This window comes from Oncorhynchus nerka, linkage group LG12 (assembly GCF_034236695.1).
Source record: "Oncorhynchus nerka isolate Pitt River linkage group LG12, Oner_Uvic_2.0, whole genome shotgun sequence".
Classification (NCBI taxonomy): Eukaryota; Metazoa; Chordata; class Actinopteri; order Salmoniformes; family Salmonidae; genus Oncorhynchus; species Oncorhynchus nerka.
In genome coordinates, this window is record NC_088407.1 from 17,135,437 (window position 1) to 17,157,706 (window position 22,270).

Consider the following 22,270-nt stretch of genomic DNA (forward strand, 5'->3'; position numbering starts at 1 on the left):
TGAAACAATGACCATTGTTACACAAGAACCATCAGCTAGCCCAGACACTGTGACAAGCCCATCTCCCACAATCACTTCTGGTCACACAACAGTGCCCTCTGAAGTTACAAGTGAGTCTCTAACTAGCACTGCTGGTACCTCAACATCAAGTGAGGCATCAACAACAACTTCTGAAGCAAAAACATCTGCTGAAGAATCGACAGCGACCTCAGCTGGTTTAACAAGTGCAACTGTGGAAGCTACGTTTTCAACATCGGCAGTGACCATGACACCAGAATACACCAAAGACACAATGGAAACAACTACAGCTATGTCCTCAAGTGTAACAGAAACTTCAACCAGTACCTCGCCGGAAACAAGTCCCTCACAACCTTCTACGATTACCAGTGAGCCTGCCACTACAAATGAACTAACTTCAGCAGTCACGGATGGGCAAATATCTTACACTACCGTTGGACTCTCAACTACCCAGGGAACTGAAAGTACAACTGCAGAACCAACTGAATCCACAACTGCAGCGGGAACGACCCTTGAAGATCGCACAACAACTTTAGATATAACAACAATTCCAGCTGAAACAATGACCATTGTTACACAAGAACCATCAGCTAGCCCAGACCCTGTGACAAGCCCATCTCCCACAATTACTTCTGGTCACACAACAGTGCCCTCTGAAGTTACAAGTGAGTCTCTAACTAGCACTGCTGGTACCTCAACATCAAGTGAGGCATCAACAACAACTTCTGAAGCAAACACATCTGCTGAAGAATCGACAGCGACCTCAGCTGGTTTAACAAGTGCAACTGTGGAAGCTACGTTTTCAACATCGGCAGTGACCATGACACCAGAATACACCAAAGACACAATGGAAACAACTACAGCTATGTCCTCAAGTGTAACAGAAACTTCAACCAGTACCTCGCCGGAAACAAGTCCCTCACAACCTTCTACGATTACCAGTGAGCCTGCCACTACAAATGAACTAACTTCAGCAGTCACTGACGGGCAAATATCTTCCACTACCGTTGGACTCTCATCTACCCAGGGAACTCAAAGTACAACTGCAGAGCCAACTGACTCCACAACTGCAGCGGGAACGACCCTTGAAGATCGCACAACAACTTTAGATATAACAACAATTCCAGCTGAAACAATGACCATTGTTACACAAGAACCATCAGCTAGCCCAGACACTGTGACAAGCCCATCTCCCACAATCACTTCTGGTCACACAACAGTGCCCTCTGAAGTTACAAGTGAGTCTCTAACTAGCACTGCTGGTACCTCAACATCAAGTGAGGCATCAACAACAAATTCTGAAGCAAACACATCTGCTGAAGAATCGATAGCGACCTCAGCTGGTTTAACAAGTGCAACTGTGGAAGCTACGTTTTCAACATCGGGAGTGACCATGACACCAGAATACACCAAAGACACAATGGAAACAACTACAGCTATGTCCTCAAGTGTAACAGAAACTTCAACCAGTACCTCGCCGGAAACAAGTCCCTCACAACCTTCTACGATTACCAGTGAGCCTGCCACTACAAATGAACTAACTTCAGCAGTCACGGACGGGCAAATATCTTCCACTACCGTTGGACTCTCATCTACCCAGGGAACTGAAAGTACAACTGCAGAGCCAACTGACTCCACAACTGCAGCGGGAACGACCCTTGAAGATCACACAACAACGTTAGAAATGTCAACAATACCAGCTGAAACAACGACCATTATTACACAAGGACCATCAACTAGCCCAACAATAGAAGCAATAACCACAACACAGTCTCCAACTCCCACATCTACCACACCCTTTCTAACTACTCAAACTACATTCCCTTTCACAACCACACCCAACACACCATCAACTACCCCACCTACCACACCTTCTACAACCACCCTAATTACATCAACTACCGCACCTACAACTACATCAACTACACCTACCACACCTTCTCAAACTACCTTAACTACATCAACTACACATTCTACTACACCTATCCCACCTGCCCCTTCTACTACACCTATCCCAACTACCCCTTCTACTACCCCTTCTACTACACCTAACCTAACTACAACACCTACCCCAACTCTCCCTTATACTACACCTATCCCAACTACCCCTTCTACTACCCCTTCTACAACACCTACCCCAACTATCCCAACTACCCCTTCTACTACCCCTTCTACTACACCTAACCTAACTACAACACCTACCCCAACTACCCCTTATACTACACCTATCCCAACTACCCCTTCTACTACACCTAACCTAACTACAACACCTACCCCAACTACCCCTTATACTATACCTATCCCAACTACCCCTTCTAATACACCTACCCATTCTACTACACCTACCCCAACTATCCCTTATACTACACCTATCCCAACTACCCCTTCTAATACACCTACCCCTTCTACTACACCTACTTCAACTACCCCAACTAACCCTTCTACTGCATCCAGTCCAACTTCTACAACTGCATCTGCTTCATTGACGTCAACTTCACTCTCAACAACTGAACCTCCGATAATTGTGACTGTGGGTGAGTGATCACATGACCTGACCAGGAAATACTCTGTGATACTACTAGGGCTTGGAGGTTTTTTTGTCAGTAAAAAACTGCCAGTCCTATGGAATATACTGTCCTGGTTTATCTAACTACTACGGGTCCATAAATGGTCTAATTGTTGTTCCTTATCATCCTATTCATGTCAATGAACTACAGACACTATTGAAGTATCAACAGATGTCACTGTTAGACTCAACAAAACATTTAAAGAAGAATACAGTCACCCGTCAACACAGGAATACCAAGATTTCACAAAAAATTTCACCAACGATGTAAGTGCCTAATTTACATACTCTTTTTTAATGATAGATGTATAATCTTAATGAGCTCATTAATAGTAACTAACTGAGCTATAACATGTTTTCCAGATGACCTTACTGTACAACCGCACTATTAACAATTTTATCGGCATAGTAATAATAGGACTCAGGTATGTGAACATTTGAGGAAACGTCGCAACAAAGAGGCAGTATGCATGTACATTAAACACTTACTTTAAAAGGTTAGTTGAACCTCTTTTTAGAACGTCTATTTAAAATGTGGAACCTTTTTTTGGAATCTCTTCGCTCTCTATCAGGAATGGCAGTGTCGTGGTGGACCACGTGGTTCTACTGCGCATAGAGAATGGGAAGAACCTAAGTAATGAGATTGCTGAGTCAGAAAAACAAATCAAGGACATTCTCAATGCGGCCAAAAACTGCACCACAGGTCAGTAACTGACTACAAATCAAATCAAATCAAAATCCAATCAAATGTATTTATATAGCCCTTTTTACATCAGCTGATATCTCAAAGTGCTGTACAGAAACCCAGCCTAAAACTCAAAACAGCAAGCATGCAGGTGAAGAAGCAGGGTGGCTTGGAAAAAGCCACCCTAGAAAGGCCAAAACCTAGGCAGAAACCTAGAGAGGAACCAGCCTATGAGGGGTGGCCAGTCCTCTTCTGGCTGTGCCGGGTGGAGATTATAACAGAACATGGCCAAAATGTTTAAATGTTCATAAATGATCAGCATGGTCAAATAATAATAATCACAGTAGTTGTTGAGGGTGCAACAATTCAGCATCTCAGGAGTAAGTGTCAGCTGGCTTTTCATAGCCGATCATTGAGAGTATCTCTACCGCTCCTGCTGTCTCTAGAGAGTTGAAAACAGCAGGTCTGGGACAGGTAGCATGTCCGGTGAACAGGTCAGGGTTCCATAGCCGCAGGCAGAACAGTTGAAACTGGAGCAGCAGCAGGGCCGGGTGGACCGGGGACAGGAAGGAGTCATCATGCCAGGTAGTCCTGAGGCATGGTCCGAGGGCTCAGGTCCTCCTCCGCGAGAGAGAAAGAAAGAAAACATTTGAGAGAGCATACTTAAATTCACACAGGACACCGGATAAGACAGGAGAAGTACTCCAGATATAACAGACTGGCCCTAGCCCCCCGACACATAAACTACTGCAGCATAAATACTGGAGGCTGAGACAGGAGGGGTCAGGAGACACTGTGGCCCCATCCTATGATACCCCCGGACAGGGCCAAACAGGCAGGATATAACCCCACCCACTTTGCCAAAGCACAGCCCCCACACCACTAGAGGGATATCTTCAACCACCAACTTACCATCCTGAGACAAAGCCGAGTATAGCTAGTCAGACTACAGACACTTACGATATTAGAAACCGGTTAAGTAGGCCAGAGCAAAACACTCTGAATTTATGAATGGACAATCTGTCAATGTTCTGAATTTCCGAACACCCCGAGAGCGCACTCTGACACTCCAGATTTGAATTAACGATCACACCCAACGTTGTTAAAATCACATATTAGACCTGGGTTAGCTGACCAATGTGTATGAAATTAAAGAAAAGTAAGGAAAATTACAACTCGTAAACTTTACATTGACAAAAAAATTATACTGCGTTATTAAAAGATGGTATTATTGACAAATCACGTGTCAAATCATTTGTTTTGTATAACAAACCTTTCTGTTGCATTCACAGGCCAAGTAGGCTGTATTGGGGTGGACATAATTGGAGATGTCATAGTAAAAAATTCCACATTTGATAAGGAATGTAAGTACACTAAAGCTTATATTTGTGAGTCCACACCAGGGTATGGATATCCTTTCAACACATTTTAGTGAATGAGGTTATACTGTAAAGCTGTTCCTACCAGGGTTGGGGTCAGTTACTGTAATTCAGAACACCAAGAGTGTGCAAAACTGTCACCAAGGCAAAAGGTGGCTACTTTCAAGAATTTAAAATATAACATATTTTGAATTGTTTAACACTTTTTGGTTACTACATTATTCCATATGTGTTATTTCATAGTTTTGATGTCGTCACTATTATTTATCAATGTAGAAAATAGTACAAATAAAGAAAGACCCTTGAATGAGTAGGTTTGTCCAAACCTTTGAAAAATTCCAATTCATCTCCTGCATTGACTTTTAACATAACATACTTTTGGACTTTGAACTTAATATTATTTTTAACTTACCATCGTCTTTGTGTAGCGGTATGCGACACGGCCAAACTAGATAAGGACTTGAGGATATACTACCATGCAGCACAAATAGATGGGCGACTGGTCTGTGTCTCTCCCTGTGCCCCCGGACACAACAGGGAAAAGAACTGCTACACCGGCACCTGTAGTATGTCAAGGGACGGTCCGGTCTGCAGGTAAGAGTATTACCTCTTATGACTTCTTATAACATACAACATATAGCATAACATACAACATATAGACAACATATATACAACATATAGACAACATACAACATATAGACAACATACAACATATAGACAACATACAACATATAGACAACATACAACATACAACATATAGACAACATACAACATGCAACATATAGACAACATACAACATATAGACAACATACAACATACAACAACATACAACATACAACATATAGACAACATACAACATATAGACAACATATAACATATAGACAACAGACAACACACAACATATAGACAACATACAACATACAACATATAGACAACATACAACATATAGACAACATACAACATATAGACAACATACAACATATAGCGAACATATACCATATAGCCAACATATAACATATAGCCAACATATAACATATAGCCAACATATAACATATAGCCAACATATAACATATAGCCAACATACAACATATAGCCAACATACAACATATAACCAACATACAACATATAGCCAACACGCTAAATATAGCCAACATACTAAATATAGCCAACATTCTAAATATAGCCAACATTCTAAATATAGCCAACATACTACATATACAACATATAGCCAACATACAACATATAGCCAACATACAACATATAGCCAACACACTAAATATAGCCAACATACTAAATATAGCCAACATACTAAATATAGCCAACATACTACATATACAACATATAGCCAACATACAACACATACAACATATAGCCAACATACAACATATCGCCAACATACAACACATACAACATATCGCCAACATACTAGCCAACATATAGCCAACATAAAACCAGCACAATGACTCCACTTTACCCTCCATCCTTCTGTGTCCCATCCACCACCCACACAGATGTAATCAGGACTACTGGTACCTAGACTCTGATTGCTTCGGTCCTATCCTGAAGAGGGACCTCTTTGCCGCGCTACTGACCCTGGCAGGACTGGCGATAGCAGCCGTGGGGGTCATGGTGGTCTATGTGCCCTGGCATAGACGACAATTACATAGGTGAGACTGACTACACATCAACACAGCAGCTAAAAATATCAGGGACAACACAAAGAGTGACATAAATGTTTACGTGCAGTAAGTGAAGCCTTCACCATCTAGTCATGAGAGAAGCCTTCACCATCTATTCATGAGAGAAGCCTTCACCACCTAGTCACGAGACAAGCCTTCACCACCTAGTCACGAGACAGGCCTTCACCACCTAGTCACGAGAGAAGCCTTCACCTACTAGTCACGAGACAAGCCTTCACCACCTAGTCACGAGACAAGCCTTCACCATCTAGTCACGAGAGAAGCCTTCACCACCTAGTCACGAGAGAAGCCTTCACCATCTAGTCACAAGACAAGCCTTCACCATCTAGTCACGAGACAAGCCTTCACCACCTAGTCACGAGACAAGCCTTCACCATCTAGTCACGAGACAAGCCTTCACCATCTAGTCACGAGACAAGCCTTCACCACCTAGTCACGAGACAAGCCTTCACCACCTAGTCACGAGACAGGCCTTCACCACCTAGTCACGAGAGAAGCCTTCACCTACTAGTCACGAGACAAGCCTTCACCACCTAGTCACGAGACAAGCCTTCACCATCTAGTCACGAGAGAAGCCTTCACCACCTAGTCACGAGAGAAGCCTTCACCATCTAGTCACAAGACAAGCCTTCACCATCTAGTCACGAGACAAGCCTTCACCACCTAGTCACGAGACAAGCCTTCACCATCTAGTCACGAGACAAGCCTTCACCATCTAGTCACAAGAGAACCCTTCACCATCTCGTCACGAGAGAAGCTAATGTGTAGATTTGTAAAGCTAAAACAACAGGAGTAAGATGTTGGCACAGACAACAAGCCTGTAGGTGAAACACAAAATATGTATTACAAAGCTATGCATTTGTTTAGAATTTGGATATGATGATATATTAACAATCAATGACACCAACCAATAATTCTTCTCAAAACAATGATCATACTATGATGATCAGTAATGTAAGCTCATAAAGTGAGTTTCTTCTCTCCCCCTTTCCTTCAGGGTGAAAGATATCCATACTGGACAAGTTAACCAGTGGCTGGAGGAAGACTTTGAATGGCCCAACAGGCCAAATATAGGTGGCCACTTGGTTGGTTCAAGTAGTACCACAGTCCTAACAGGTACACTGTCTAAAGCCTATTCTGCCTCACCTGTCATAGTTTATTGCTCGAAATGTGTTTTAAAGGGTGCATTTATAATATGCCATTCTTATACATTCTTTTACTTTTATCTGACCTAGTTTTGATTCTGTGCTCTTTTATGATCCTATTCTGGATGTTCTATTTCTTACTGTTTGAAATTGAACACTGTATTGCTGAAGAAGAACTTGTCAGTGAGCATTTCTCTGTATTGTTTCCACCTGCTGTTTCCTGTGGACGTAACACGTAAACTTTCATTTCATTTTACTTTAAAAGGTGTGGCTTAATGCTGCCCCCTTCCAGAAAATGTAGTTTAAAATATTCTTATCTGTAGAGTTTTAAAACATGAGTATCTTCAGTGACCGTTTGTAAATATCATTTTTGTCCCCTTTTATACAGAGAATGAGCCTAACCCACCTTATGGGGGCCGAGTGGGCTTGCAGTACGACGCAGAGGGAGATTCCCTGTCATCCTCCAGTACAAGGCTGCCGTCTCCCTACCATGGAACACAGGCACAGGTGGGGATCTATTTTAGGTATCCTAGATGCCATCTCCTGCTGTGGTGCCTTTGAGCAAGGCACTTGACTTAACCCATGGCTCACCCTTGTTTCCGACCCCTCCGTGTGTGTGGAAGAGAAGAGTGCATGTTACTTAAAGGGTTTAAAGGCAACATTTAAAAAAAAAATCATGTTCTGAAAATGACAATGGACAATCAAGTCTTCTCTTTCTTCTTCAAAAGGTGTCCAGGAGGCCTGAGATCATCTGCCATGACTACAGTTCCTGGGGTGCTGATAGGGACGCCATTCAAGTCATACAGACTACTGCCACCTCGTCAGGGCAGCATTTTACATTGAGTGACCCTGGCAGCCAATCAGAGGTGGGAACGGAATGTTCATCATAATGCTGTCAAATATGTATGTAATAGGTATGGATGGCCCTCGTGAACTGTTTCAGCCTTCTGGGTGTGCTCTTTCCAAGTAAATTACTACATGATTGAGGACACACAGAGGAGCTAGTGATCACTTTAGAAACCTATTCCATACTCAAATACCTGTTTTTAATATTCCCTGACAGCTTAGGATCAGCATGCCGGGGATACGGACTTACTCTGAGATCTAGTGGGACATCCTCAACTCTTAAAAACAGAACTGGACAAAGAACAGGAAAGAAAGAAAAAGGATCTCTTAACGGACAGTCTCCTCTTTGGGAGCGAAGCCTGAATAACGGTTGTGGGACAATGCTTTATTAACACTGCACAGGATTGTCCAACGAAGTATGGAGTCACTGATACAGGAGGATGTGAAACCCAACCTCAGCTTCATTAATGGAATAATCTGCTCTCAAATCAATCAACCTATCAGGATATCAGGAAACAACATGTTTTAAATGCTGTACTTCAGTGAAGCACGTTTACAATAAATCTGCACAATGATATATGTTGCTTGTACCAGTTTACCAATTAGCATGGCTTCTTTTGCACTTTAATACCACAACAAATTAATGTAAATAATGTTATAATATCACATGTATATAACAATCTGTCTTTATATAGAACAGACATTGCACTGTGGTAGTTGTTATAAAATCAAAACATATTTCAAATGTGTATCAAAAACTAAGTTATTTCCCGACTCATTTTTGTAAACTGCATAATGTCAAACCAATAATACAATATTGTATCACACATAAATAGAACAATAAACGCATCTGATGAAATTGGCAGTCAAATGAACAATGAATGAAGGCCAAAGTGAGCCATTTCTAATCAGTGCCGCATTCTCTTGATCTTGTTGTTTGGCTGCATGTTCAACGTTCTTTGGCTGTGCGCTCATCTCCTGTGCTCAAGCTCTAATTTATGTTACTCCTACTTTGCCTTTAGTTCTAACTCCCTCGGTTGAACATCTAGGGGACTCACCCCACTACCCGTAGCACCCTTATCATCAGTCCTCCACCAATCAGCGCTTTGACTACTGCTTTTGGATTGCCTGATGCCACTTTGATGTCATAATTCTTAGCGATGATGAGCAGATTCACCTTCGTACATGTATCTATCTCCCATGTAGGGTTTTCCACAAATGCTTCCAACGAGCCTGTGTGATTTTGCAACTTATAAAATGATTCCACGAGTCTTATAACCCATTAGGGTGGATGTCAGTGACAGCAACTCTACCACAAAAGTGTATTTTGAACACTCAAATATCTGAGCACAGCATAGCCTCACAGTCTGAGATTAAAGCAACTATCACAGGAAACAAAATCCCGGACGAGTCCCCTTTCTGTTACGTTCCCCAGCAAGAAACCAAAACATTTCACTCAAACAGAAGGAGGAACTAAAAAAAGAGTCACTAACAACCAAAACAAAAGGGAAGCGGGGAGATAATCTAAAAGATTGTTTTTAGGAATATCTAATAGTGAGCGCCAACTGACGGTGTTAATCAGAGAGAATAAAGTAGACGACACGGGTCAACATTTTGATTGATGTCCCTGTGTCCATGATGACGTGTACATGTCCAAATATAGGCCTCCGGCCAGGCCATCCTGTTCCTGTGGTCACGTGTTAGAGGGTGTGTTATTTTATATCTATATTGCATCCTTTGAAGTAGTCATTATGATTGATGTCTAGGGACCTGGTTGAACTGGGAGGGGTTCAGTGTTTGAACTTTTGAAAGTGTATGGCCCCCCCACCCCCAGTTGTATTGCCCTTATGGTTGCTATCTATGAAGCAGGAATGTGTGTGTGTGTGTGTGTGTGTGTGTGTGTTAGAAACAAGGTCCCTTGGCATTGTGTCTATTTCAAGCTTTAAACAACAATTAAACAGCCATCTAAATAATGTTTCTCAGCCTAGTTTCCTATTTAGTTCTCTTTATATGTACATGCACAGAGATTCCAGGTGGCTCCAGCCTAAGGATTTTCAGTGCATGTACACCTGGGGAGATTAGAACCCCAAAGAAAAGATCCTAAAGGTAATTTCAGATTCAGGTTTATCATGACAGCCTCTTTATGAAAGGCCTTTACTTATGGCTAAACAGCTTCTACACAGCTTATTAATTAATGCTGTGGGATGATGAAATTAGGTGTTTCTAGGAGGGCTTAAACAAATCTACAGTGAAACAAACATGTACCCTTTACACATATATTTATTTACATTTAAAAAGACCACAGTAACATGACAGAATTTGTGCAAATGCGACGAAATCTGCTAGTGGATATTAAATGTAGAACAGTAGTATTCGGTAACAAGCAATACGTGTTAAACATGTGGTACAGGCAATCATGACAGGCTCTTTATGAAAGGCCTTTAACTATGGCTAAACAGTTTTCTACACATCTTATTCATTAATGATGTGGGTATACCCAGAATGTACATGCAGGACGGTTGATCTACACAGGGAGGGAAAACTTACAGAGTTATGATGGAGAGGGCAAGCGTCTTTGCGTTGGTGAATTCGAAACGGATAATGGATATTAACTTTATGTAAAACAATATTCACACTATGTGGATTATAAACATGTAGATACATAGAGAGCCAACACATCAAGATCTAACAGGGATGAGTGGGGATTCATAGTACAACAGGAGTCTTCTGTAACCTGCAATACGTGTTAAATATGTTTTACATACATCCACGACTGAATGGTTTCACAAACTCCCTTTAAAGGTTTTGTAAGAAAGTTGTAACAGGCCTCATTGAACAGTCTAGAGATGAACCTAGAGACACCAAAAACATCAACGTTTAGAGCAGCTTGGAGATTATTACCTATGTAAGGGGGGAGCAAAGAGCTGATTTACCTCTATCGTCAAATGCATCTATAGTTTTTAATGAAGTGGTCGCTGCATTAATTTAGATGATTTCAACATAGTCTAGAACCAGTAAGAACATAGATTGAATGATCTGCTTTGTGCTATGGAGCAAGAGGCCTGACCCATTTCTATGTAAGAAGCCACACTTTTTATATTCAGCTTCTTAATTAACTAACTCATAAATATGTTTTTTAAGTCAGCTTAACGTATATACTAGTACAACATACTAGGTACATACACTTCAATCATTAGAATAATTTTCGTACACTCGAGAAAACAACATATACATAGTTTTGGATGTGTAGGTTCAGAATTTGTTGTTGGCATGTCATGCCTAAGTTCACTAATCATGCCAATTAAAAATAATCAAATTAGTTGGCAATTTCAGTTGGTTTTGTCATAAATGAGCCATCTGATTCAATTACAGTTTTTTTCGATTGCTAAACGACAGTGGACACAACTGGAGTCACATGTGCAAAACTCTAACTACAGTCTGCACAGCAGCAGTTCATGTGGATCAAACTCTAGTTCGTTTTTCATTGCTTGAACACAGTTTTCAAAACTCTACACACTTATCCCATGACTTTAACCACAACCTGCACAACACTGTGGATTTACAGCACTTTGTTCAAATGCTAACACACTGCTGTCAAAACTGTCAACCACACATTCAAAACGGAATAGATTTCAGCCTTATGCCTTTCAAACACTGCTGATTGCAATTTCAGCTGAAAGGCTAAGCAGGTGTCTTGTTTTAGACTTGTTAGTGAACACACACACATATTACAGTATATATAGGTAGAGCTCAGACAGACTCATTTTGGAAATGGAACAAGGAAGATGGGTTCGTGGAGGGAGAAGGGTGGCAGGGAGAGGGCGGATGCGTGGAGGAAGACAAAGAAGACAAAGAGCTGTTATTTCAGATGAAATAAGGGCTACACTTATAGACCATGTCGTGAACCATGGTCTCTCATTGAGAGAGGCAGGGTTGAGGGTGCAACCCAATCTGCAAAGATCCACAGTGGCATCTGTAATGCGAATTTTCCATCATGCAAACAGGTGAGAGTTACATCCTTACAGTAAATTAAAACATTACAGGAATCTATTTTGTATTGCAATTATAGAATATTTACACAGATATATATTACAGTAAGTTTGACTGTAAAATATATTTTTACAACAGGACCCAAAGGCTGCCCCTAACAGGGGGAAGAGGAAAAATATTTTCAGATGCGCAGGAAAATGCTATTGTTGACATGGTTGTTGTCAACAATGCAATAAAACTGTGGGAGATTCAAGATAGAGTGCTGGCTGATAATGATATATTTGAAAATGTTAATTCTGTCAGCACAACAACTATTGCTCGAGTCCTAAAGAAACACCAAGTTACAATGAAACAGTTATACACTGTACCGTTCGAGAGAAACAGTGAACGGGTAAAAGAGCAAAGATACCAATATGTCCAGGTAAGACGTCTGAGGCTACGTACACAGCTATACAAAATATTAACAGTAAAAAAAAACACTAGCATTTCTACAGTAAAACTGTGCACTTACTGTTTTTCAGAGAGTAATGGAGGTGGAAGCACTGGAAAGACCACATTCATTTGTATTTATCGATGAAGCTGGATTTAACCTTGCCAAAACACGGCGCAGAGGAAGGAATGTTATAGGTCAAAGGGCCACTGTGGAGGTTCCAGGCCAAAGGGGGGGAAATATCACCATGTGTGCTGCAATGGCCAATGATGGTTTCTTTTCACCACTCTGCAGCTGTCACAGATTGGTTTGCAGCACATCACAGATTTATGGTTTTGTACCTGCCTGCATATTCACCCTTCCTCAACCCAATAGAGGAGTTTTTCTCTGCCTGGAGGTGGAAAGTGTTTGGTCACCACCCACATGACCAAATGTCTCTTTTGGAAGCCATGCGTGCCGGATGTGAGGACACGAGTCCAGAGGACTGCCAGGGATGGATAAAGCACTCCAGAAGGTTCTTCCCCAGGTGCATGGCAAGAGAAAACATTAGATGTGATGTTGAAGAAAACCTGTGGCCTGATGCTAGAGAGAGGCAGGATTAGCCCCTCAATTATTTGTTCGAATTACAGTATGTACTTTTAGTTTCTACCCTTTTTTTCTCATTACTGTAATTCCGTAAATTACTACAGACTATTGAAGCAAACTGCTCATTTTCATTTACCTTAACGAATTGTTATGTTTTTAATTGTTAATTTTAATAAATCATGTGAAAGAATGTCACTCTTTTCTTTGAAGAAAATATTACTTTGTATGAAGTCACTGAAATTGTTCAAACTGTAAAGATGAAAAGTTTGTATTTTCTGTATTGGTGTTTGATGCTAGTGTTTTTACTCTCAGTGTGTTCTGAGTGGCAGTGTGTGTTATCTCAGTGAGGGTTGTGCATAGTGTTTGGCTGCACTGAGCGTGTTTTGAGCCATGTGTTAAGAGTTGTGTTGCTTGGAATGAGTTTTGCAGGTGATGTGAACTGTTTAGCTCAGGTGACTGTTGGTAGTGCAGACTGTTTTGCACATGTGACTCCAGTTGTGCCCACTGTCGTTTAGCAATCGGAAAAAAAACTGTAATGATGGAGGCAAGTTTGCCTTTTTGGCAAAAAATGTCATTTAAGGTGCTCCAAAGCTTTTGACTATCATTCTTTCTATAATTTATGTTGGTTTCATAGTATAGGTTATTGTTATTTTTATTCAGTTTAGTCAGATGGATTTCTCAATTTGCAGTAAGTTTGCCAATCGGCAGTGCAGCCAGACTGATCTGCCATTCTTTTTGCTTCATCACTCTCAACCATACCATTTTTCAATTATTCATCAAACCACGGGGATTTAACAGGTTTTACAGTCATTTTCTTGTTGGGTGCATGCTTAAAATTAACTGCAATAAGCAATTTCATAAATGTGTCAAGTGCAGCATCTGGTTGCTCCTCATTACACACCCCAGACCAGCAAATATTCTTTACATCTTTAACATAGGAATAACTACAAAACGTATTATATGACCTCTTGTACACTTTACTAGGCCTAGCCTTTGGAACTTTGTTTTTCCCAGATATGGCTACTATATTATGATGACTACATCTGATGAATTTGGACACTGCATTAGAATGCCCATCTGCTAGCCTGCTAGTCGCAGCCCGCTAGCTGTCTAGAGCATATTGGACTGTTTGCTGAAGAGATCCATCAGCCAATTTCTTGGGCCACTATACCTATTTTGCCAATTGGACTGAACCACTTTGCTACACGGAACCCTACTACTCCATCACGACTGGTCTATTCGATGTAACCGCACGAGGAGGCTATAACAGACTTCCTCTGTCGCGACGTCCCTCTAAGGCCCTTCTGCTAGCTTGCTAGCCCCTGCCTGCTAGCTGTTTGAATCGCCATGTCTCCAGCCAGCCTAACTATTCACTGGACTCCTATGATAACTCGGCTATGCATGCCTCTCCCTAATGTCAATATGCCTTGTCCATTGCTTTTCTGGTTAGTGATTATTGTCTTATTTCAGTGTAGAGCCTCTAGCCCTGCTTAATATGCCTTAGCCAAACCTTTAGTTCCACCTCCCACACATGCGGTGACATCTGATGGTTTAAATGTTTCTAGAGACAATATCTCTGTCATCATCACACAATGCCTAGGTTTACCTCCACTGTGTCCACATCCTACCATACCTTTGTCTGTACATTATGCCTGATCTATTCTATCGCGCCCAGAAACCTGCTCCTTTTACTCTCTGTTCCCGAACGTACTAGACAACCAGTTCCTATAGCCTTCAGCCGTACCCTTATCCTACACCTCGGGTGATGTAGAGGTTAATCCAGGCCCTGCAGTGCCTAGTTCCACTCCTGTTCCCCAGGTGCTCTCATGTTAACATTAGAAGCCTCCTCCCTAAGTTTGTTTTATTCACTGCCCTAGCATACTCTGCCAACCCGGATGTCCTAGCCGTGTCTGACTCCTAGCTTAGGAAGCCCACCAAAATCTCTGAAATTGCCATCCCTAACTATAACATTTTCCGTACAAGATAGAATTGCCGAAGGGGGCGGAGTTGAAATCTACTGCAGAGATGGTCTGCAGAGTTCTGTCTTACTATCCAGGTCTGTACCCAAACAATTCGAGCTTCTACTTTTAAAAATCCACCTTTCCAGAAACAAGTCTCTCACCGTTGCTGCTTGCTATAGACCACCCTCTGCCTCCAGCTGTGTGCTGGACACCATATGTGAATTGATTGCCCCCCATCTATCTTCAGAGCTCATGCTGCTAGGTGACCTAAACTGGGACATGCTTAACACCCCAGCCATCCTATAATCTAAGTTTGATGCCCTCAATCTCACACAAATGATCAATGAACCTACCAGGTACAACCCCACATCCGTAAACACAGGCACCCTCATAGATATCATCCTAACCAACTTGCCCTCCAAATACACCTCTACTGTTTTCAACCAAGATCTCAGCGACCACTGCCTCATTGCCTGCAACCGTAATTGGTCTGCGGTCAAACGACCACCCCTCATCACTGTTAATGATTTGTCTCAGCCTCCAGTATTTATGCTGCAGTAGTTTATGTGTCGGGGGGCTAGGGTCAGCTTGTTATATCTGGAGTACCTCTCCTGTCCTATTCGGTGTCCTGTGTGAATCTAAGTGTGCGTTCTCTAATTCTCTCTTTCTCTCTCTCTCTCGGAGGACCTGAGCCCTATGACCATGCCCCAGGACTACCTGACATGATGACTCCTTGCTGTCCCCAGTCCACCTGGCCGTGCTGCTGCTCCAGTTTCAACTGACTTGAGCCCTAGGACCATGCCCAGGACTACCTGACATGATGAAACCTTGCTGTCCCCAGTCCCACCTGGCCGTGCTGCTGCTCCAGTTTCAACTGGTCATTTATGAACATTTGAACATCTTGGCCATGCTCTGTTATAATCCCCACCCGGCACAGCCAGAAGAGGACTGGCCACCCCACATATGCTCTCTCTAATTCTCTCTTTCTCTCTCTCGGAGGACCTGAGCCCTAGGACCATGCCCCAGGACTACCTGACATGACTCCTTGCTGTCCCCAGTCCACCTGACCGTGCTGCTGCTCCAGTTTCAACTGTTCTGCCTTATTATTATACGACCATTCTGGTCATTTATGAACATTTGAACATCTTGGCCATGTTCTGTTATAATCTCCACCCGGCACAGCCAGAAGAGGACTGGCCACCCCACATAGCCTGGTTCCTCTCTAGGTTTCTTCGTAGGTTTTGGCCTTTCTAGGGAGTTTTTCCTAGCCACCGTGCTTCTACACCTGCATTGCTTGCTGTTTGGGGTTTTAGGCTGGGTTTCTGTACAGCACTTTGAGATATCAGCTGATGTACGAAGGGCTATATAAATACATTTGATTTGATTTTGATTTGATTTAAACGCTCCCTAAAACACTTCAGCTAGCAGGCCTGTCTAATTGATCTGGCCCGGGTATCCTGGAATGATATTGACCTCATTCCATCAGTAGAGGATGCCTGGTTATTCTTTAAAAGTGCTTTCCTCACCATCTTAAATAAGCATGCCCCATTCATTAAAAAAACAAAAACAGGAACAGATATATTGGTTCACTCCAGACCTGACTGCCCTTGACCATGGGTGCACCTTGGTCATGGGTGCACCTCAGCCACACTCAAGTTCCTAAACGACATCATAACCGCCATCGATAAGAGACAATACTGTGCAGCTGTATTCATCGACCTGGCCAAGGCTTTCGACTCTGTCAATCACCACATTCTTATCAGCAGACTCGACAGCCTTGGTTTCTCAAATGACCGCCTTGCCTGGTTCACCAACTACTTCTCTGACAGAGTTCAGTGTGTCAAATCTGAGGGCCTGTTGTCTGGACCTCTGGCAGTTTCTATGGGAGTGCCACAGGGTTCAATCCTCTGGCTGACTCTTTTCTCTGTATATATATCAATGATGTCACTCTTGCTGCTGATGATTCTCTGATCCACCTCTACGCAGACGACACCATTCTGTAAACATCAACACCATTATCCCAGAAACCCTAGACCCACTCCAATTTGCATACCACCCAAACAGATCCACAGATGATGCAATCTCTATTGCACTCCACACTGCCCTGTCCCACCTGGACAAAAGGAACACTTATGTGAAAATGCTATTCATTGACTAGAGCTCAGCGTTCAACACCATAGTACCCTCAAAGGTCATCACTAAGCTAAGCATCCTGCGACTAAACACCTCCTTCTGTAAATGGATCCTGGACTTCCTGACGGGCTGCCCCCAGGTGGTGAGGGTAGGTAGCAACACATCTGCCACGCTTATCCTCAACACTGGAGCTCCCCAGGGGTGCGTGCTCAGTCCCCTCCTGTACTCCCTGTTCCCCCACAACAGCATGGCCACGCACGACTCTAACACCATCATTAAGTTTGCAGACGACACAACAGTGGTAGGCTTGATCACCGACAATGACGCGAAAGCCTATAGGGAGGAGGTCAGAGTCCTGGTCGGGTGGTGCCAGAATAACAACCTCTCCCTCAAACGTAACCAACACTAAGGAGATGATTGTAGACTACAGGAAAAGGAGCACCGAGCACGCCCCATTCTCATCGATGGGGCTGTAGTGGAGCATGTTGAGAGCCTCAAGTTCCTTGAATGGTCCAAACACACCATGATAGTTGTGAAGAGGGCACGACAAAGCCTATTCCCCCTCAAGAAACTAAAAAGGTTTGGCATGGGTCCTGAGATCCTCAAAAGGTTCTACAGCTGCAACATCGAGAGGCCCTAAAAATTGTCAAAGACCCCAGCCACCCCAGTCATAGACTGTTCTCCTACTACCACATGGCAAGTGGTACTGGAGTGCCAAATCTAGGACAAAAATGCTTCTCAGCAGTTTTTACCCCCAAGCAAAACTCCTGAATCGGTAATGTAAAGAAATGCTATTTCTTATGCAGGTGACCAGCATACTGCTATTACATTGCTATTGCATTGTTATAACTGAGACAACACATAGCAACGTATTTTCACAGTAAAGCCTGTTGGGTCCCCTACAGGATAGCTCCCACATTACACACTAACTGCCAAACCAGCGCACACACATAATCTCCTTTCTAGCCGAACATTGTGTGACCAAGAACAGACAGGCCCGAAGAGGATTCTACGATGACAGACAGACAACTGAGCCAATGGCGGAAGACTACAGACTACACCCCAGCCTGAACCAATCCAAAATCCGATCTTCTAGAATCAACCTACTTTCTGTTCCACATATAAGGACTGTGCTGAATATTAACGGTCTCTTGCCTGCTGTTCTATGCGAGCTAACGGAAGAGCCGTAATTACGCTGTACCAGATATCTTCACTCTGAATAAACTGTCGCTTGTCATACAATTTACCACTTTGTCTGAATCGATCCTTGACCGGCTCACCCTTCTACATATCTAATTACTAACAGTAACCAAATGGCTACACAGACTATTTGTATTGTGTGCCTCCCCCACCCCTCTTTTTATGCTGCTGCTACTCTGTTTATCCCATATGCATCGTCACTTTAACTATACATTCATTTACATACTACCTCAATTGGGCCGACCAAGCAGTGCTCCCGCACATTGGCTAACCGGGCTATCTGCATTGTGTCCCACCACCCACCACCCGCCAACCCCTCTTTTACGCTACAGCTACTCTCTGTTCATCATATACAGTCGGGCAAAAAAGTATTTAGTCAGCCACCAATTGTGCAAGTTCACCCACTTAAAAAGATGAGAGGCCTGTAATTTTCATCATAGGTACACTTCAACTATGACAGACAAAATGAAAAAAAAATCCAGAAAATCACATTGTAGGATTTTTTATGAATTTATTTGCAAATGATGGTTAAATTATTGTTCACGCCAAACCCCATCCACGTCATCCACGTGATCCACGTTTGGATTTCCAACACTTCTTTTAAGAGATGTACTTGCGATTCTTCACCACCAGTGACGCAGAATCCTGAAATCAAATGTCTGTAGTGTCCACACTGGTAGGCCGACAAAAATACTTCAGCTCAAACGCAGAAGATCTATCCTCTAATTCCAAACCTTACTGGCTCTATGAATTAATATTGACTGACAGAAGTAGTACCGTTTGGCCTAACAGACTAAATGTGGAATTTATCACTCATTGCTCTGACGCTAACGACCACTACCGGAGGTGCTCTGTAGCGCACACAACCAATTTGAATGTATACAAAGCAGTCTGTTTGCACAATTCTGTTTGCACAATTTATATATAGAATTCCACAGCAAAGTCAAATTCTATCTTAGATTCCTTACAGGGGGCATCATAAATATTGTGTCTTTACTATCATTAAATTGAAGCCTTAGTTTTATCAAAGATTCTCTGTAATTAGTATTACGCGATTAGACTGATTCATCATGTAACCGTAATTAACTAGGAAGTCGGGGCACCAAGGAAAATATTCAGATTACAAGGTTATAAGTAACCAATATAACCTTTCAGATATTTTCATATCTGATCCATAGTCTTCTGATTAATGAATTATTTACTTTACCTCACGTTAGTCTCATTCCAAATGTTGTAAATTGATGGTTATCTGCACGAACCCAGTCTTCACTATGAGTCATCCATACATCAATTGTCTTAAATCATTTATTTATTACTAAGTAATTCACAGAAATGCATAAAAAAAACACAGTAAATATGGTTACAAGAAATGATAGGAAATGTGCACTAGTGGGCTAAACCAAGCATCTCGGCTTGGTGGACAAAATGGGGAGTGGGGGTCAGCTGAGAAGTCACTACAGAGTTGATAATTATAACAATTGAAAAGCTAGTCCTTTGCACATGAATGCTCACTCATTCGGGAACAATTGCAATCAATATATATATTTACGCTCAGTGTGTCGTCTTGATCGCTGGTGAAAAGTGGTTTCTTTTGTAGAATTGTCCGTCTCTCTCACTCCCTCTCTCTCTCTCTCGGTTGTGGTTAGAGTGGATTGTTCAGAGAGACATTCCTTCATTCGTTATAGAATGGATGTTTTGGCGGTTGTCGTTCTTCGCGTTCAATGATACCGAATTCCTAGCTGCAGACTAGTAATTAATATCAAATAATTTTTCTTCTACTGTCGGTATCGATAGTCTAAGAGTTTAACCACGTGGTATGGTTAAAAGATTCAGCAATGGTCTGCAACCTTCGTCCCCTCCTAATGGAGAAAAACATGGTCTGGTTGAGAATTTCTCAAAGTTGAGTTTTATTTAGAATTGCAGAAAAGGGGCTGTCCCAGGATGACTGACCCTAACTGGGCTCAGGGGGGGTCCTCTGATTTAGTTAAACTCAAAAGGGAATTGGAATTTCCTTCATTAATCACACAATTTTACAAACAGTATCATACTCACTCATTCATCTTATACAACAATTAGATGTAAACCTCATATCTGAGGCTATTATATAAACAGCGTTATGGCAATGTGGCCGCCCCGTCTCCCATGAGCTTCCCCAAAATGTAACAAACGGACCCGTTCGTAGCTGGATTCTTCAACGATCTTTTATACCTTGTCCGGAACATGAAATTTGTTCGGACCTGCAGTTCTGTGAGGTGGAAGAAATTCCTTTGTTCTCTAGGAAATTTCTCTCAATACTGTGTGGCCATGAGGCAGGGTCTTCTCAGGAATTTACGACCTCTCTTTGACCACAACTCTGGACGGTTTAGACTTAGAATATATGGACAACTACAAATACCTAGGTGTCTGGTTAGACTGTAAACTCTCCTTCCAGACTCACATTAAGCATCTCCAATCCAAAATTAAATCTAGAATCAGCTTCCAATTTCTCAACAAAGCATTCTTCACTCATGCTGCCAAACATACCCTCATAAAACTGACCATCCTACCGATCCTCGACTTCGGCGATGTCATCTACAAAATAGCCTCCAACACTCTACTCAACAAATTGGATGCAGTTTATCACAGTGCCATCCGTTTTGTCACCAAAGCCCCATATACTACCCACCACTGCGACCTGTATGCTCTCGTTGGCTGGCCCTCGCTTCATACTCGTCGCCAAACCCACTGGCTCCAGGTCATCTACAAGTCTTTGCTAGGTAAAACCCCGCCTTATCTCAGCTCAATGGTTACCATAGCAGCACCCACCCGTAGCACGCGCTCCAGCAGGTATATCTCACTGGTCACCCCCAAATCCAATTCCTCATTTGGCCACCTTTCCTTCCAGTTCTCTGCTGCCAATGACTGGAATGAACTGCAAAAATCACTGACGCTGGAGCTATTTTCCTCACTAGCTTTAAGCACCGGCTGTCAGAGCAGCTCACAGATCACTGCCCCTGTACATAGCCCATCTGTAAATAGCCCATCCAACTACCTCATCCCCATACTGTATTCATTTATTTATCTTGCTCCTTTGCACTCCAGTATCTCTACTTGCACATTAATCTCCTGCACATCTATCACTCCAGTGCTTAATTGGTATATTGAATTTACTTCGCCACTATGGCCTATTTATTGCCTTACCTCCCCTATCCTACCTCATTTGCACACACTGCATATATACTTTTTCTATTGTATTATTGACTGTATGTTTGTTAATTCCATGTGTAACTCTGTTGCTGTATGTGTCAAACTGCTTTGCTTTATCTTGGCCAGGTCGCAGTTGTAAATGAGTTCTCAACTCGCCTACCTGGTTAAATAAAGGTGAAGTAGAAAAAAAAGAGCAGATGTCTACAGCAATAGTATAGATGTGATCAATACATGTGGATGATTTCATTCTTGTGCTGTTTGTTAATACCCTGGTAGTTTGACTGATATCCTGAACCAGGTTTGAGGCACTGGTTACAGTTTGAAGCTTTTTCTTGAGCTTGATGAATACCAGTCAATATTTAGATCACCCAGAAAATATACCTCTCTGTTGATGTCACATACACTATATATCCAAAAGTATGTTGGCACCCCATCAAATTAGTGGA

At 42.3% G+C, this 22,270-nt stretch overlaps 1 protein-coding gene across 2 annotated transcripts; it reads left to right on the forward strand.

The window, feature by feature from the left end:
- The first annotated feature begins 1,517 nt into the window (after positions 1-1,517).
- LOC115126868 (mucin-17-like) lies at positions 1,518-8,864 on the forward strand. 2 transcript variants are annotated; one of them, XM_065025305.1, is made up of 12 exons: positions 1,518-2,138; positions 2,199-2,552; positions 2,736-2,851; positions 2,948-3,009; positions 3,157-3,287; positions 4,562-4,633; positions 5,077-5,242; positions 6,160-6,315; positions 7,346-7,464; positions 7,882-8,000; positions 8,222-8,359; positions 8,557-8,864. In XM_065025305.1, the coding sequence occupies exons 1-12, from the start codon at positions 1,703-1,705 to the stop codon at positions 8,599-8,601; spliced, it is 1,914 nt and encodes a 637-aa protein (XP_064881377.1). In that variant the 5' UTR covers positions 1,518-1,702; the 3' UTR covers positions 8,602-8,864. The 2 variants fall into 2 exon arrangements, with proteins under 2 accessions (XP_064881377.1, XP_064881376.1); XM_065025304.1 differs by having other exon boundaries at positions 1,518-2,552.
- Positions 8,865-22,270: the final 13,406 nt, after the last annotated feature.